At 33.0% G+C, this 20,250-nt stretch overlaps 1 protein-coding gene across 2 annotated transcripts in view; it reads left to right on the top strand.

Moving 5' to 3' along the window:
• Positions 1-20,250, top strand: part of CSMD3 (CUB and Sushi multiple domains 3) — a 1,272,067-nt gene that overhangs the window by 1,150,410 nt on the left and 101,407 nt on the right. For both annotated transcript variants that reach the window (XM_008001392.3, XM_008001388.3), the window contains 4 exons: positions 3,277-3,486; positions 7,277-7,465; positions 8,201-8,378; positions 9,557-9,702. In XM_008001392.3, coding sequence (XP_007999583.2) covers positions 3,277-3,486; positions 7,277-7,465; positions 8,201-8,378; positions 9,557-9,702 — 723 coding nt within the window. The remainder of the gene's footprint in view (positions 1-3,276; positions 3,487-7,276; positions 7,466-8,200; positions 8,379-9,556; positions 9,703-20,250) is intronic.

Raw genomic sequence — 20,250 nt, 5'->3', positions numbered from 1 at the left:
ATGTATAGATTGAGATAGATAGACAAACTTATACTATTTTTCAGTCACTATGTTGTATATGGATATACTCTGAATTAGGTATGTGCAATAATGATAAATTCAACCTAAATGTTATGCACATTGTTTTTGTAACTCTTTTCTTATTGCTGTAATCAAGTAGTACAGTTATTATATTCTAGTAATCTATTGAATTCAGCCCATTTTCTTTATAAGTAAATCAGATTTTATTTTTAAAAAGTAGTACAAATTTTAAAATATTAGGTTTAAACACAAATCACTATAATACCTTCCTAATTTTAATGTAATAATTCCCAATATTTTAGATCCATTACATCATATATCATATTTAATAAATTCTTACCCTTACATCATTAATATACTCTCTTACAGCTTTTGCAGATCCTATGAGTTTATAAATGCACTAAAAGAAGTGCTTGAGGGTACACATGTTCATTAAATCACAGAGACTAGGATGAATAGATACTCATTGAAGCACAAACCAGGTGGTTTTAGAGTAATTAGGAAATTCTGTACTATGTCAGTTATTGAGGACTGAACTTAGGTATCTCATTACCCAGTAAGCATCTGCAACCTCAGAGTATAAAAGCATATTTAAATGTTTTACGTAAATTAACAGAAAACTCAGTTTTGACAAATATTTACTGAGTGTATATTACACTCCAGATACTGCTAAGTGCTGGAGATAAAATGTATGCAGTGCAGACTGCATTTTTCTTTAAATAAGTTAGTCATAATGAGGAGACAGTAAAATGTATTATTTTGATACAGTATAACTAAGGAGCACAGGATTGTACTTAGAATGGACATCAGTCTAGTACAGGAAATGCAGTAAAGTCTTGAGAGAGGGAGTGATGCTTGAACATTAGCTTTAAAGATAAGTAAACAGGCCAGGCACGGTGCCTCACGCCTGTAATCCCAGCACTTTGGGAGGCTGATGCAGGCAGATCACAGGAGACTGAGACCATCCTGGCTAACACGGTGAAACCTCGTCTTACTAAAAATACGAAAAGTTAGCCAGGCATGGTGGCAAGCATCTTTAGTCGCAGCTACTTGGGAGGCTGAGGCAGGAGAATTGCTTGAACCCGGAAGGCAGAGGTTGCAGGGAGCCAAGATCTTGCCACTGCACTCCAGCCTGCATGATAGAGCAAGACTCCGTCTCAAAAAAAAAGAAAATTAGCAACACATGGTGGAGCCCACCTATATGTCCCACCTAATCAGAAGGCTGAGGCAGAATGACTGCTTGAGTCCTGGAGTTTGAGTTTACAGTGAGCTATGATCATGCCACTGAGCAGCCTGGGCAACCCTGTCTCTAAAAAATAAATAAATGATTAAATGAAATGAAAAAAACAAAAAGATAAGTAAAAGTCAGTCCAGCAAAGAGTGTCAGTCTGCTGCAGGGAGTGTGAAAGGAATTCTAGGTAAACAAGGTGATAAGTAGAAAAATGCAGGTGAGAAAACTAAAAAAAAATTAAACATGTCTGAACACTGTGACTGACTTGAGGTTTTGGGAGAGCAGGGGGTTATTGAGAGAAGGTTGCTGGGGGACTTTCTATTTAGAAATCCTTTTTAGGATCCTTTTGGCTAAAATGTGGAAACTCTAAGTTCAAAGTTGTAGTGAACTTCTATGTCCATTGATAGAATACTGATGTAAACGAACAACAGATTGAACCAGCATGGCTCTTCCACATGTCTTTCACTAGTCAATGTAGCTTATGAATTATTTAATTATATATTATTATTTTAAATGAATTATTTTAAAACAAATTATTAAAAATAGTTTCAATAGTCTCATTATAACATTATCTTCAATTTCTGGCTAATTTTTGTTTTTGAAAACCAACTTTATTAAAACTTGAATATATCTCTCTATAAATGAAAACATAAGATTTTCATATTTGATTACATTTTAATAAGCACACCGTTTTCTTTGAGTTTTGATTAAATCAAATATTAGGTCCAATGTATTTAAACAGTATATGCATTTTTTTAAATAAAAAATACATTTCAAGACATAAAGAAACATTTGTTCAAGAATGTATGAAACAATTTTTAGAACGATGCTGTGTAATAAAAATGCTCAGTTAAAAATAAAAATAAAAAGTGCACATCTTGGGTCTTCACATATTAAGGTAGCATGCTCAAAGTTCTAAGAAGTTAATCTAATTTTATAGAAAGATGTTTAATATTTTAAACCCTGTTTTAAGTATTTCCAAAACTTATTTGTCCAAGGAACTCTTTAAAAATTCATTTAGTAACATGATGTGCATTTACTTGGAGCCCCAGTGTAATTATTAATATCATAAGCCTAAGAGTCTGAATGCCTCGCTTTGCAGTTCAAGCCTACTGGGTCATTGTGTAAACTTTACATGTGTTTTACTTCTCTGTGACTCACTTTCCTCATTCTCATGTAATGGTGAGAATTAAATAAGTTAGCATATATAAATCACTTACAGCAGGTAATATATATAATGCACAGCAAATATAAATAACTTAAAACATTCACTGCATATCAGATTTTATTATAAATAATTTGGAGAATGGTAATAGTAAGAAAAACATCAAATTTACTAAAATTGAGTGTTAAATTAATTAAGCAAACATACTTTAAGATTTTTTTATCACAGAGACATTTCACTGTCTCATATTTTAGTTATGCTTATAAAGATATTGAGATTACATTGCAATATGACCACATATAACAATGATCACCAGATTTTACTGAAGTTATTATATAAAAGCTTGCATAAAGAGCACCCTTTAAATTATATACAAGTTATATTTCTGAGAAGTTAATTTCTCTCCTATGAATGAATAACCTCTAATGCAATTGCAAAATTTATGTTAGTATATTACAAATTTGCAATTATTTTCAACCTTAGATTGACCTTTTACATAACACAAATTAGGCCAAAAGTGGCCTTTTCCTCTAAAAATTAGTTCATGTAATTTAAAGGGTATTAAAGAATAAGAAAGCCGCTTTTTTGGATCATTTTCCATACAGTGACATTATAATGAAATGAAAGATTTTTCCTTTTAACTAATAATGGACATGTGAGAGCAGTATTCTTTTACTTTGAACCTTAGCAAAGTTAGTTGTCCTAGGCAGACAGCAAATCCATGACTCAGATCTTGAGATTATGCCTCTTGACTTAAATGCAAACCTATCTAAGTAACTTGATGTGATTGTGTGTGTGTATATTTATGTTTAATTTGGTAAAACAAATAAAGTAGCATTATGTTTGTTTTCTTCTTCAGGTGTACATCTCCAGTTTGTAAACTTTTCTACAGAAACCATACATGATTATTTGGAAGTACGAAGTGGATCCTCAGAAACTAGTACTGTTATTGGCCGGCTTAGTGGTCCTCAAATACCATCTTCCTTATTCAGTACCACTCATGAAACCAGCTTGTATTTTCACAGTGACTATTCACAAAACAAACAAGGGTTTCATATTGTATACCAAGGTAAGAGAAATAATAAAAAGTGAAAGTTTATATAACCCCAAATCAGCTATTAGAAATATTTAACTGAGTCTATTTTCTGTATTCTGCTTTAGAAAGAAAAAACAAACAAACAAACAAAAAACAAAACTTAAGCCAAGGTGAGCTTCAATTAGGAAGATTTTTAGAGCAATGCAACTCTCTGGAGAATGGGGGACATAGGGAGAATGATGTCTCTCCGAGACTTTTGAAAATCCTAACCATGAAACAGGATTGAATTAGTCTTAAGTTAGTGTTAAGTTAATACACAATTAAATTAAGCAAGGCATGGCAAATAAACAAGTCCAACTGGATAGCAAAGATTTATCTTTGCTTTTATATTAAAAGGAATATATTGAAAATATATTTTGTATTATTCATATAATGTATTATGTAAAATTTTCTTTTACTTTATAGTGATAGACTAATATGACATTCCTTCATTTTGTTCTATTGTCATGAGAATATAAATACTTTGATAATCATGTTATATTAGACCTATCTCTCAAACAGAACTGCTGCATAACCTTGAGCAAAATTTTTATCTCTTTTGAGTGAAGGGATTGGGCATAAGTAGAGCTAGGCTCAAATGTTGATTCCTCCTACTCTATCTAATGTGGCCTCGGCCTTGCTCTCCATTTGCTCACGTGCATAATGGAGCTAATTATACTAACTTTCAGATAAGTTGTATTGAACGTTTTATTATAAAATGTATGTAAGGTATATTCCATGATGTACATCATTAGTAATAACTCAGTACATTTTAGCTATTATTTCATGTCTTATATGTATATATTCTGTTAAAATTAAATATTAAAATTATGATGATATTTTACATAGTAAAGTGTATTTCTAAAAGCTGAATTTTTTAATCAAAATAACCTAAAATTTTATTACATCTCTGCCCTAATTATTGAAGGACTTTATGTAATGCTTTTGTATCTGAGTTCCTTAAGAACAGGGAATTGGGTTGTTCATTGGCGTGTCATAAGTACCTAGAACAGTAAGCACAATAAATATTTGCTAAAGTATCTACCAGAAAGGAAATTTGAAAGTAGTTAAGATAGAGATAGGTCTTAAATATCAAATTACATGGATCTGAAATAATTATAATTTGTATTATACTTGCATGCATAATGTAAGAACACTACATTACACATTATCACTCTTATAAAATAGGAGTCATTTCAATCACCTCCCAGCACATTGAATTTACCATGCTTACAAGGAAAGTAATTATTTTTATAACAATCAGGTAATTGATTGAGTTTCTCTTCTTTGCTGCTAGAAGACTCAGAACCATATTTGTGATACACTTTAGCAAGTGTACATGGCCTTGTGCCAAGTTCTTTGCCATGCACCTTAAACCTGACTATACCTGCTGTTTTCCTATTCTCATTTTCCCTCTCCCTCTCAAAATAATATTCTTATTTGAATGATGTAAAACTAGAATTCAAACTTCATTAATTCTGATTTTTTTCAGTTAATATATTCTTGAAAAATAATTCATTATTGACATAATAAAAATGTAAAAGATATAAATTTTTTTCATTGTTACTGGCATATTATTAACATGAGCCATAATGTATTACAATGATGAGGAGATGTTATTTGTGAATCACACTGAGTTTTAAAATGGTTTCGTTTTGTGCTACGTTTATGTAGCTAACCTAGTGAATTTTAAAGAAATAGTTAACATATATATTCACAGAGTCAATATTATTTTTGGATTGATTTTGTGGTTAAATTTTCAGAACTTTCTGAATTTGGAAAAATTATACTGTACAATTAAGTGTACCCTTCTACTGAAGGAATCAGTTTGAAAATTAATGTTATTACTGACAAGATTATTAAGTTTGATAAGTCCTGTTTATCCCCGGTACAAGGTTGTGATTGCAAGTTGTCCAGGTTCTTCACTTTTTGAATAAAGAATTGGACAAAACGCCCAGCAAAGCAAAGAAAGAATGAAGCAACAAAAGAGCGAAAGCAGTGATTTATTGAAAACGAAAGTTCACTCCCAGTGTGGGAGCAGGCCGACCAGTAGCTCAAAGGCCCAGATACAGAATCTTTTTGGGTCCAAATACCCCCAGAAGTTTCCCATTGGCCACTTCACGCTCACCTCATGTAAATGAAGTGGTAGCCTGCAATGAGTCTGATCTGAAAGCAGCCATCCAGAAACTGAAGTGAAGTTACAAAGGTCACACTCCTGTGCAAATATCTGATGGGTTGCAAAAAGCAACCAATTGCTTTTTGTATTATACTTGCAATACATTGGTTGCTTTTTGCAACCAATCAGAGGCTAACGTGAAGTTACAAGGTTATACTTCTATGCAAACGAAGACTCAGTCTGATTGGTTGCAAACAGCCAATTTCTCATCTGACGGGCTGAAAAGGTGAGGGATTTGCAGATGGAGTTGCCTCTGGTCCTTTTGTACTTAGGCGAGTAAAGTTAGGGTTTTCCTTTCAATTTAGTTTGAGGAAGTCCGAGTTGGATAGCCTTAGGTTCCCTGCCTTCAGCCCTATTCTCCTGCCTCATTGTATTGTATGTAACATTGGAATGGGAACTTTCTCCTGAATGCTTAAAATCTATTTTCTATACTTATTAAACTAAAAAGCATGGAGTAGAAACTGAAAGGATATGTTTAATAGAATAATATATTCCAACTCCTAATGATCCATTCCTAATACACATTTGTCTTAAGTTGGAATGATAACGCTTTCTAATATATTTTTGTATAGAATATTTTTTGTGTTGAATATTAATTAAAATGAAAAGGACACATTCAGAATAAAAGCACTTAACGTTTTAAAGAATTTGGTCGTTAATTCTGAAACCTTTAGTCCTAAAAATGTGAGCTATATTTTAATAAACAACAGGATAATTTATTCAACTTCAAATGTAATTTTTTATTCGAGGAATATAAAATTTTAATGGTTAGGTAGGGAAGTAGTCTTTGATTTTCAGCAATTTAAATTTTACTAATTAGAATACAATTTTGAATTTCTTAATAAAAAAAGTTTCAAATATTGATATTATATGAGTATAGACCCTGCTCATAGTTCTAACATTTATTTAGTAATGTTTATTTAACACCTACTCTGTGAAAGGCAATAGTCAAGGCTTTGAGATATGATGATAGTACAAACAAGATCTCATACAAAATGTAGAGCAAGAGAAGTATGAACAAATAAACAAGCAAGCAATTATACTGCATTGCCAAAATTATCCCATAACTGAAGTACAAAGTTTATTTTATATTAAAATGAAATGTTTTTCCAGTGCTTTATTTTACAAGCTAACTTCTTTTAAATTAACTCAACAGAAGTATATTGTGATCTGCAGAAAAGCAATTAGTAAAACAAACTGTAAAAAGGCTCAGAATTAGGCTTATATATATTCTTACTGCATTCTGTGTACTTATAATCAAGAAGCAATTGCATTCTATGGAAGAGAATCAGAATATATTCCATTAAAATTGTAGCTTTAAGAAGAGTGTACATTTTCATTAAAACAATTTAATTGGGTTGCACAAGTAGGTGAAGAAAGCATGCATTTTTATGAATCGTGCTAACATTTTAAATATGAAAATTATAGACATGAGAAGAAATTTTTGTCACAGGTCATTGATGGCATTTATCATAAACCTGAATTGCTATTTATAATCAACTACAAGTAGCATCACATCTATTTGTAAGTTGCAAAATTGCTCTATTACCCTATCTGTGGCCTCTGAAATTTGGAAAGAAAAAACGTCTTTCTTTTTCCTCTTTCCAGCCTATCAGTTGCAAAGCTGTCCTGATCCACGTCCGTTTCGAAATGGTTTTGTAATTGGTAATGATTTTACTGTGGGTCAAACCATTTCATTTGAATGTTTCCCAGGATACACATTAATTGGAAATTCAGCTCTCACGTGCCTTCATGGTGTCAGTCGTAACTGGAATCATCCACTTCCAAGGTGTGAAGGTATGCTTCTAACTTGAAACTATCTTTTAGGTGGTATCATCTGTTTTTAATATTGTTTTGGCACTTTTCACTTATCTTCCTCTTCCAATAGCATGCTAAATATATAGTCTCTCAGCTGAAGATATTTTTTAAACCCCTGAGGCTCTATAATGAATAACAATTTTGTCATTATTGGCAGGAGTCCTAACCTTTCCTACTGGGAGTGAAAAAAACAGTTGATTCACACTTCAGAGCTTTTCTTATGTGTGTGGGGAAGGGAAGGGGGCGCATGTGGGTTTGTATGCATTTAAGTCATTCTTATATAAACCACTAACCCAGGTACTACTACTGAGTTCCTTTCCTCTAGAAAAACCTTTGAAATAAAAGGCTTCGAACCTCTTGTAAGGCCTTATATGTACACGTAGTAAGAGGCAAATGAAAGTTAAAGTCTTTGCATTGATATAAAATATTTAAATAACAGAGAAGACAATGTAATTGAAAATAGAGAAGACAATGTAATTTACTAATCTAGTGATCATTAATAATTATTTAGCATAACTCATGTGGCAAAATAAAGAAAAGTTGACTGTATTTTGTGCACTGTTGCCAACTTCATTATATATACCTCAACTGAAGTAAAAACAAAGCATAAATTTGTTTCATAATGCTTAAGATACTTGAAATGTTTGCTTTTTTCTCCATAGTCAGTTTATTGTTATTTTTAAATATTATTTTGTTTTGTTATGTTTTCCATAGCTCTTTGTGGTGGAAATATAACTGCAATGAATGGCACCATTTATTCTCCTGGGTATCCTGATGAATATCCAAATTTTCAAGATTGTTTTTGGCTTGTAAGAGTACCCCCTGGGAATGGCATTTACATCAATTTTACTGTCCTTCAAACAGAACCAATATATGATTTCATTACTGTATGGTAAGTCAGGACTATTGCTATTGATTTATTCAACTATGTATATAGTAAAACAAGGTTGGAATAAAAATATATCACAATACTCTGTTACAAATTGTCATCTGATATTTGAATTGAAGTGAGTAACTGAGACTGACAGTATGTGTCTTGTAGAATTTCACACACAAGAGAAATAGGTTGTGGCTTATTTGCTCCACGAACTAGGTAAATATTGTGGAATAAAGACTTCATAGGTAAAAACAAGATTTAAAGATATTATTAAATTAATGTGCTAAAACAGAGAGTTAACAGACTAAGTTTACGGTATGGAAGTTCTCTATTTACAAAAGTCAGTGGAATTTAAGAAATTATAATTATTTAATATAACTAGTGGATTCCTGTCATAAAAATTAATTGTATTACGGTCTTGTCAATTGAAACATCTTTATTTAAAAATATATTAAGGCTGGGCGCAGTGGTTCACATCTGCAATCCCAGCACTCTGGGAGGCCACAACGGGAGCATCTCTTCATCCCAAGAGTTCAATACCAGCCTGGGCAACGTAGTGAGACCCTGTCTCTAGAAAAAATAAAAAATTAGCCAGACATGGTGGCATGCGCCTGTGGTCCCAGCTATTCAGGAGGCTGAGGTGAGAGGATCCCTTGAGCCTGGAAGTTCAAGAGTGCAGTGTGCTGTGATCATCCTACTGCACGCCAGTGTGGGCAATGGAGTGAGAACCTGTCTCTAAACAAATAAATAAATAAATACAAATATATTAAAGAAAGTGTCTGAATTAATAATTAACAACTGATAATTTGTTCATCTGAGTTCTAAGAGTTGTAACTTTAACAGTCTGTGATTCTCAAGACTGTTGCTGAAGAAAATAAAAGGGGGCAAACCTCAAGCATTTAAAAGCACTAGAGTTTTGCTAAAAAAACAAAGACAATGTATTAATTATAACTAATATTAGTGCACTCCATTTAGGTAAAAAATGTAATCTGTTTTTATACTTTACATTTAAAAATATGTGGTCACCTACATAGATACAAAATATATTATTTGCACTCATTGGTTAGTTTCCTGCATCTTTATTATTGATATGTTAGAATATAAATATATGCAATACCTTCATTAAACTTGGTTCAAAACTACTTCCAAAATCAATCTCGATCTCTCCTCCTTTCCCAATCCTTGTCTCATAGGGATGGACCAGACCAAAATTCACCTCAGATCGGTCAGTTCAGTGGCAATACCGCTTTGGAATCAGTCTACAGTACTTCAAATCAGATTCTAATCAAATTCCACAGTGATTTCACAACAAGTGGCTTTTTTGTGCTCAGTTATCACGGTTAGTATTATCTGAGAGTTCCTATTTCATTTGGTACTGTTTAATTTGTTCTGGAAAAAATTGAATGTAATATATATTTAACCAATGATTGAAAAGGTATTAAATTTGGAAATTTTATAATCACAGTAACTTTAGCATTTCAAACACATTTCCTTGCAAAAGATGACCTCTTCTAAGTATTCAGGGACATTAAAATGTGAGCAAATGGATATAGGAGATAAATCAGTCAGTAATTACCCAGTGGAAAATAATCATTTTTGCATGAAAACCAATAAAAGAGAACCAGCTGTTCATACTTTATTGCATGTAATTTTGAGACATCAATAGATTTTTTTCCTATACAAAATGTTTAATCTATTCAACCTGCTGTGAATCTTTCTAAAATTAGCATTCAGTATCTTTATGCTTTGGATCACATTACTCATTCATTTATACTCTTGTTTCAAAACTGTGTCTATTCTAGAATCTTACAGTTTTAAGTGACTATTCCAGATCATTAAGTTCATAGCTTTTACTGCTGTGGAATAATTTATGTATAGTTTCAATTTTATTTCATTGTATAGGGTCCTTTGTTCTGGGCTCTGTATTCATAAGCTTAACTTTTGGAAAGGACATTCAGAAGGTTTCACAGAGGTGTTTCTCTTCTTTATTTTTTTAAAAATACTTAATCAATTGTGTTTCATTATTAATAAGAAAATGGTTATTTATCTATAATGATACATCCTTTTATCTGCTATGACCATAGTCTCATTAAAACACATTCTGCCTCATATAACTTAGTCAGACTAATTCCATGGGCATTTCACAAGACCAATAATCTACTAAATTAAGTTTGCAAAAATTATATGAAAATGTGAGGATGGACAGGTGCTTTATCCATTACATAATGTATGACTTAGCATTTCACCTTTTTAATATAAAGTAGCTAAATATTTGATACTTAAAGCTTATATTCCGTGAAAAATATAGTAAATCAACTGTGATTGTGTTCAAAGACATTTAAAGCACATTGTATCTAGTCAGAAGATGATGATAAAATGTTTGAGTTGCTTAATTTGAGCACTTATCAGTCAATTAGATGGTATCTAATTAGTTTCTCTGTAGTAATCCACTGTCATCCAGACTGATATGCAATCCAACATAACCAATTGAAAAGTCAGGGGTTCAGTCTATGGCCATACCACCCTGAATGTGCTGATCTCATCTGGAAAGTTGGGTATTCAGTCAGACAACTTTTATTTGGGGTGTTTTTTTAAAAAAATTTTTTTTTGCCTTTCCTACTGAGTTGATCATTAATGCTGGCAGTTTGTAGATATAGCCTAAAGCTGAAGCAATAGAATTATTACTTTGATAGATAATCATAACTCAGGAACTAATACATTATCATTAAGATAAAACAATGAATTAGTTGCCAAACTACATTATGTACATTTTATCTCCACAAGGATTTCTACTTAAATTTTTTTTTATCTTTTTATGTACTGCTTGCAATCATAAAGAAAGGACTATTCATTGAAGAACTATAAATATCCTCAAGATAACCCTACAGAAAGTATAAAATTTTTATAAAATTTAAGAGACATTTCAAGGGGAAAATATTATCAAAGGAAAGGATGTCAGTGTTGTATGTTTGTGTGTGTGTATGAGACAGAATGTGCACATTCATATAAAAATATGTGGATAATAGATATCTACACATAAATACAAAATCTTAATGTGGATTTAAACATACACATATATGAATATATAAACATATATCCTCATTTCAAAATGTTTCACTTGACTTTTGCAAGTGGGTTTTGAGACATGTGTGATAGAAATGGAATTGCTTAAGAATAAAGCAGGTCAAGGTCAGGTGCAGTGGCTCATGCCTATAATCCCAGCACTTTGGGAGACCAAGGAAGGAGGATTACCTGAGGTCAGGAGTTCGAGACCAGTCTGTTCCACATGGTGAAACTCCGTCTCTACTAAAAATACAAAATTAGCCAGGCATGGTGGCTCATCCCTGTAATCCCAGCTACTCAGGTGGCTGAGGCAGGAGAATCTCTTGAACCCGGGAGTTGGAAGTTGCAGTGAGCCAAGATGGTGCCATTGCACTCCAGCCTGGACAACAAGAGTGAAACTCTATCTCTTAATAAACAAACAAACAAACAAACAAACAAACAAACAACAGATCAAATATTCATTTAGCCCGTTGTTTTCTATGTGACCTTGGACAAGTTACACTTTGATCTCTACTTTCCTCAGCTATAAAACAATATTATAGAATTGCTGAGAGGATTAAATGTCATATTATATATGTATAATTTACTCCAATTACTGGCATGTATTAGGTTGAACCAGTTAAATTTTTGGTCAAAAAGTCCTATGGGCAATTTTATATAGCTCAACTGTAGAAATATTGTAATTATTAATATTATCAGCTTTACATTGAGGAGACATTTTGAGAACTGGAGATAATTGATAATATACAGTTAGCATAATGCCTGGCAGAGCAGATGTTCAGTAAATATCTGTTTCCATTCCATATCTTATCTCACATTTTAGATTTTTCAAATAGGACATTCATTCATTAGATTTTATAATAAGGTGCAAAAGAAAAAAATGCCAGAGCCTAATGAAGGCTAATGTTTGAATCAACAGCTATGGAGATTCCACCCAAATTTTAAAATAAACTTGAAGTTTGGGAGCATAGCCAGAGTTCATGTTAAAAATTGACTGATACTTTCAATTTGTCTAGCCCTAATAGGATAATTTTTCTAAAGCACTGCTTTCATCCTTACCTGCCTTTTCAAGAATGCATGAGGCCTACAGTAAATCTAATTTAAAGTTACCCTATAATCCAGTTCACTGATTCTTACTCTCCAGTCCCTACACAACTTCAGTCAGTTTGGTTTCCTCACTACCTCCTGAATTTCCATTCTTAAATCACATCTTTGTCTCCATCATAACTACTCTTGGTTTCTTAACTCATCTTCAGTTATTTAAGTCTTTTTATGTTAAGTCTCATATCCTCCACTTCTTAATAATTTGAACTCATGGTGATCACTGCCATCAGCTCTATGATTACACTTACTCTTCTTACCAAACTTTTGAAAACTTAATTACAATATGGTGTATTATTTTATAAGCCTTATGCGTTTATTAAGTGAGTGTTTTTTGAGGATACAAATTTCTTGTTCTTATCCTTTTTATATTTTTTTTATTGACTGTATTTTAGTGTTACAGTGGGAAGTGTGTGTTCAGATTGTTTAAAAAGTTGTTGGCATTTATTTGAGCTGTGTTAGTAACAACTTTTAAAAATATCATTTTAGAATTACTAAATGTGTAATTCTAAATCACATCCTCCTTAACAAAAACAAGAAGATATGCCTGTTAATACTAATTTGAGCTATAGGCTCAATGTCAAAATGAAGTCTCATAATAGTAAAAAATTGGTCAAATTATTTGGAATTTTTGAAAATTAAACTGAGTATATAATTCATTATAAGCTTAACACATTTTAAGCTGGTTGAGTATACCTAACCTTTGAATGATTTACTCACCCATCCAGTTTTCTTTATATCCTCTTAGACTTGATAGTTACTTCTGATATCCCTTGCTTAATAATTCAGAAGTGATTTTCTCAAGAATTGTATATTTATTTTATAAAGTTGACAGTTCAATATTTTTGTGTATTTTCTTAAGGTCACATCGATCATTTAAGTTTTATTTATTAATATATTTTTAATATACTTGAAAAGAGAAGAAAAAAATGTGTGTTTTTCTCTCTAACCTAACTTCCTTTATGAGATCCAGGCAGCCATCTGTCTTTTATAAAACATCACCTTCATAAAGTCTTTTATGATCAAAAATAACATTCATAAAAAAGCTTTGCAAAATGAAAGCTCTCTGCAATGAAAAAATAGGACAGGCATAAATGCTGAGGCACTTTACCTCAGATATCATATATTTTTCTCATTTGAGGAAATGTTTTTGTCTCTCTTTGTGTTGCTATAATTATGGTTTCCTAAAGTAAGAACCACATTTTTTTCATATCTGCTGTAGAGTCAAGATGAGGTTGGTTTATAATTAATAACAATATTCAGTCCTAATTAATGACCCCCTAAAAGATAAATTACCCAAAATAAATTTAACTGAGTGTTCTTTTTGCAGTGACTTTGTATAACCATCACTATATTAGTGGTAACAACCATTTATTGAAAATTTAATATGCTGAGCACTGTGCTAGGTGCTTTCCATGTATTATTGCTAATTTTCATAATAACCCTATGAGGTAAGTATTATTATCTTCATTTTAATAATGAACAAACTGAGTGAAAAACCACATAACCTATATAAAACCAGAGAACCAATAAGGAGAAAGGCTAGTTGGAATTCAAAATACGTCTGCCTGACTTCAAAGAATGATCCGTTTTTGAAAAATCAAAACAACAATAACAACAGCTAAAATCCATTGTATTCTTATTAAGTGCCAGGCAATGTTCTAAGCTGGTATTATCTTATGAATAGATTATATTTAATGGTATATAAACCCAATTGTTCTTTAAACATTTAGTCAAAGTGATTTTCAGTTTTAGCAATATGATGGGTCATCTCATTTTCTCAATATGCCTCCTAATTATAACTTGGAGCTTTAAGCTTCTTATTGCTTCATTTCCTAAAGATCTACAAAGTAGTAATAGTACATTGATAGATTTATCGCAGCTCAGTGTATTCTTTATAGTTTCTAAAATGTGCTGTGGTCACTGGGCCAAGAGAAAGTAAAAGTTTTGTTGAGATCTGACTTGTGTCACTCCAAATAACCGGCAACTAGAGTATAGTCACAATATGTATTTGCTAATTTAATACAGAAGTTATGTTATGGTGTTTAAGTCAATTATCCAGGATACTCGATTTTTCTAATATCAATGTATTAGGGAAATTCACTTTCTATGTGGAAGATTTTCTTAGCATAATGTGATTTAATAATTATGCTATTCATTATTTTCTGTTATTAGCACATTTTCTATTGAATAATGAGTTGATTACATAATGACTCATTATTTTTAAGAAATGTATTTAAAAGGCCTGTAATGTGTTTCAGGTCATCTTTTATGGTTATGCTACTTTTACAATAAATGCTGTATTTGGAAACAAGTATATTTAACTTCACAAAGTCTCATCCTAAAAGAGACTGCTGCAGATGTAAGGACATGCTTTATATAAAGCATAAATCACGATTGCCTTTAACTGTGTGACCCCTTTGCCTCACATAACCTGAAGACCTGACCTCCTTTTGTATTGTAATAACTAGAGCACAGAACCCATAAAGGGTTTTATTATTTGATGTCCAGAGAGTATGGGGGATATGGACATCAGGTAATAATGTGTGTGTGTGTGTGTGTGTGTGTGTGCGTGCATGTGTGTATAAAATGAAGCGATAGAGCTAAAAACCAAACTGCTAGAACTGTTAGGAGGAAAGGAAAATACCACTTACTATTAGTTAAATGACTTAAATGACTACTTAATTATAACTCAAATGACTAAAAGTCATGTCAAAATTACTATCTTTTGACACTTCACTGTATGTATATGCCCAGTTGATAAAGTATGGTATTTATTTTCTTAAATATCTTACTTTCTGTTGCCTCCAGCCAAAGATTTTCAGGAACACAATTTCTGTTAAACAAAGTTAGATTTATTAACTTGTGATAATGAGTGAGACAGCATATGATGAGGGATTCTGTGATCTCAGCAAAAGTGTGTCAGTAGAGTCTTGATATGGGAATTCAACCATATGAGATGGTTTGGGGAGGAGTTCAAGGAAACACAATTTTCTTCTGGATTGGGTGCTGTCAGAAAATTGGAGCAGTTTTATGATTGGATATCTTAACTTTTTCTTTTCTAGAAGGTGGAGGGAATGGAATATACCTATATAATTAGTGTGGAAATACTATTCACTAAGGTTGGCTGAGGTGGAAGACTCTGCCATTTCGATGATTTGAACTGTGTTCTTGTTTTCTGATTATGACTCTGGAAAGGTCTTATTTCTGTCTTATTTCAACGAGGTCAAAGAATTACCTTGCCTGCTGTTAGTTTTTAGGGAAATTGTTTATGTTTAACAGGAGACAATGGCCTATCAATTAGAGCCAGGTCTATATGCCAGGGAACTCAACAATGTAGAGAAGAGGCCTTTGGCACATTGTTTTTCAGATTTCAATGGGCTCAGCACTAAGATAGGATACCTTAAATTAGCTGTCTGCATGTGAAGAAGACAATTCACGCAACAGATACTGAAATGTTCTTAAAATAATCCAGGAGATATCCAAATAGTTTTGTTTCACAATAGTTTCTGTTATTTCTTTTCTAGGAAAATAATAAGAGTGACTTCTTGTTGACTGTATTAGTCCATTCTCACACTGCTATAAAGAACTGCCCAAGACTTGGTAATTTATAAAGGAAAGAAGTTTAATTGATGCACAGTTCCACATGGCTGGGGAGGCCTCAGGAAACTTACAGTCATGGCGGAAGGGGAAGCAGGCACGTTTTAAATGTTGGCAGGGGAGACAGAGTGTATAAAGGAGGAACTGTCAAACACCATCAGATTTCATGAGAACTCACTCACTCTCATGAGAACAGTATGGGGGAAACCACCACCATGATCCAACCACACCCACTAGGTCCCTCCCTCAACACATGGGGCTTATGGGGATTACAATTTGAGATAAGATTTGGGTGGGGACACAGAACCAAACCATATCGTTGATTCATTTTCATTCTTCATGATAGAAACTTTCTGTCTCTCATCTCTAAATCCAAATAAGCATTTTCTCTTGATTTCTAATATTCTCCCTTATAGAGTCAGAAATAAACTGAATATAAAATATTAGTGGTGTAAAAGGGATATTGTAAAGTAATTTAAACCCTGCTGGAACACACTTCTAAGTTCATGTCAACCCACTGGCAGATTTTCTGCAAAATGGAAAACAAATTTATTGTTTTTTTCTCTTCATTAAAATTAAGATAGCATTAATTTCAATACACTTAGCTCTGCTTTCAAGTGAAATAGCTTAAGCTTGTTTCAGATAACTTTAAAAATAACACTGCCAAAACTGCATAACAGAACATAAAATTGTCAACATTTGTTATCCCCAAAATCTTCCCCAAATCATGAGATTATCATACTTGAACTAATCTGGAAGAGCACTGAAGTACACTGGGGCTTATATAGAGCTTAGCATTTATAAGGGAAGATGCAACATTATTTCTGTCCTCTGTGAGGAATACTGTGCCCTTACTTGGCAGAAAGGTTATGTGCTTGTCCTTTTTTTGGTTTGGAGAAGGAATGGCAATTTGCCAGTGTTCTGTTGTGTCTTTTTTGAAGAAGTCTTTAATAGCGCATTGAATAGAAGTAGATACATGCAGCATTCTTTTCTGGAATTGGGTTGGATGTTTCATTGCAAAGAAAATAGAAAATTAAAAATAACGAAAAAATGTTGCCAGAATCAAATCTAAAACCAGCTTCGAAAAACGTATTTGTTGGATGAGGAACCAGATATCTATGCACGTTGGAACAAAAACAGAGAAGTATTTAAATAATAGTCATCCTCAGAAGATACAGACATGTGGAATATGATGCTCTCTTATAGTTGTTAGTAGTTGTTAGATAGTAAATGGTGTTTAAAAGTTGGTGGGGCATGTCAGATAAAATGATTCTTCTTTTTTATTTATTTTTATTTTTTAAATTTAATTTTATTTATTTATTTTTATTTTTTGAGACGGGGTCTCGCTCTGTCGGCCAGGCTGGAGTACAGTGGCGCAATCTCGGCTCACTGCAAGCTCCGCCTCCTGGGTTCACGCAGTTCGTTCTCCTGCCTCAGCCTCCCGAGTAGCTGGGGCTACAGGTGCCCGCCACCGCACCCGGCTAGTTTTTTGTATTTTTAGTAGAGACGGGGGTTTCACCGTGTTAGCCAGGATGGTCTCGATCTACTGACCTCATGATCCGCCCGTCTCGGCCTCCCAAAGTGCTGGGATTACAGGCGTGAGCCACCGTACCCGGCAAAATGATTCTTCTAAAGAGAACCCATACTTATTTCCAATATGTGTTTTTAAAGTGTGAATACCTATTTTGTGCAGCTTTTCTGTTAATGGTCATGGCTGCAAACTGTTTCTAAATGGAACAATCCATGAAAAACATGGACTAAAATATATGCACATGCGATTTAAAATTTAAGTGACATAATTTATATGACTTAATCATTTCAGTTCCACCAGTAACTGAATGTGTGACCTTGTCCACCTAATTTCACTTATTTAGGTCATCTTCCTACCACCCCTTAAGGAGTCTAGGAGAAATGATTTCTAAGATTATTTCCGGTTTGTCTATGATTCTAACCTATACAATATTGGATCTATTTGTACCAGACCTATTTACCTTCTTCCTGAGTAACCAAAGCATATATTTTATAGAGAATGAGGTATTGTGTTAGATTTATTAATTAGTATTTCTTAAGTGATTTCCAGAGCACTGTGCTGAGAGTTTTGAAACCACAGACACATATATTATATAGGATGATGAAATGTGTTGCTAAACTCATGAATTTTATACTACGACATAATGTACATCAATGTAAAGGATATCTTATTTATTTTATTTTATTTTATTTTATTTTATTTTATTTTATTTTATTTTTGAGACAGAGTTTCACTCTGTCGCCCAGACTGCAGTGCAGTGGCACAATCTCAACTGACTGCAACCTCTGCCTCTCGGGTTCAAGTGATTCTTCTGCCTCAGCTTCCCAAGTAGTTGGGATTACAGGTGTGCGATAGCACACCTGGCTAATTTTTGTGTTTTTGGTAGAGACAGCTTTTCACCTGTCCCTGCAGGTGGCTGTGCTGGTCTCAAACTCCCGACCTCAAGTGATCTGCTCTCCTCAGCATCCCACAGTGCTGGGATTACAAGCGTGAGCTACTGTGCCTGGCCAATAATATCCAATTTAAATCAGAATAGAAACAAACAAGTGGTTAGGTACATTCTGCGAAGTCACATGGGTGCTTCGAATGACCCATTCTGAGGAAGGTCACATCAGATTGAAGTTACATGTGTATCGGGTACAAACATCATCACAGCAGAAATGCTGATGCCAATATTTGTCAAACAGGGGATGTACCCTCCCTCTTAACTGGTAATACACTCAGGCCTTATTCTAAGCACTTTATAATATTTTAACTCAATCTTGGCTTTATGTCTATTTTACAGATGAGATAACTGAAGCAGATTCTTAGCAGTTTGCCTAAGATGATGGAACTAGCAAACAGCAGACCGAGATTTGAACCATTGGTCTGGTTCTAGAGTAAATATTTGATCAGCCTGCTTTGTACACAAATGTAGTTATCAATACAAACTGGATTATATATACTTTTTATGATGTTGATTGGTTTGATAGAAACACCTTCAGAAAGAGAAGCAGAGCTGCACAACGTTTAATTCCCCTTTGTTGCCTTCAATTACAAAATATCTGATGCATCACATCTCACAGTCATTATACCCTTTTCTTTGACCAAGAAAGATGAGATGTCTCAATTTTATTCATAATTCTGTAAATAATTGCCAAATCAAAATGTCCTTTAGAAATAAGAAGTGAAAGTTAAGAAAAGCAGGAAGTATTAATATTTATGTTATTTATTTGTGAATATCAAATATCTTGAAGAAATAGAATCCCAATTTGATATCATAGTGGTTTATTCTTATTAAAAGATAAGCTTAAAGTGCTTAAAATGTGCCAGACAGTATTCCAAGTGCTTTGCATGTGTAAACCCATTTGATTCTCATAACTGCCCTTTGGGATGGCATAAAATTATTACTATTTTATAAATGAGGAAAGCAAGGTGGAAAGATAAATAACTTGCCCAAGTTTTCCCAATTCTTAAGTGTTCAAAACAGGATATGAACCCAAAGAGCCAAAGAGTCTAGACTATGTCCATACTCAAGACCATAAGAATGTGTTATATATTATACATATATACTCATTCATATATATATACTTATACATTATATATATATGTATGTATACACACTAATTCAGCATTCATTCTTTCATTTCTCTAGCATTCAGTCATTCAGCACATATTTACTGAATGCTGCCATGTGCCAAACACTGGATTATGCCCTAAAGAGTTAGTGGTTAATAAGAAAAGCAAAAGTGCCTGCTTTCATGGAGCTTACATTCTGGTATAAGAAAATAGTAAACAAATACATAAACAAATATAAGAAAATAGAGAGTAAACAAATACATAATTCTTACAGGTTATGAAAATTACCAGACTGTGAAACAAAGTTAACTGCAAAGGATCAACTTTATGTAGCATTATCAGTGAAGACATCTCTTGTTTCAGTCATGTTCAAAGTTATAAAAGAGCTAGGAAGACAGATTTCAAGAAAATGAGAGACAAAAGAAAATCATATAGAACATAAAGTTTTAGCTATATCATCAAATACTAAACTCTCAAGCATTTGAGAGCTCTGTTGATGGAGTAATGAAAAAGACTACAGTAAGAAGTTGTAGA

This window comes from Chlorocebus sabaeus, chromosome 8, assembly GCF_047675955.1.
Source record: "Chlorocebus sabaeus isolate Y175 chromosome 8, mChlSab1.0.hap1, whole genome shotgun sequence".
Taxonomy (NCBI): Eukaryota; Metazoa; Chordata; class Mammalia; order Primates; family Cercopithecidae; genus Chlorocebus; species Chlorocebus sabaeus.
The sequence above is the reverse complement of the archived record's forward strand: the minus strand, read 5'-3'. Positions and strand labels throughout refer to the sequence as shown.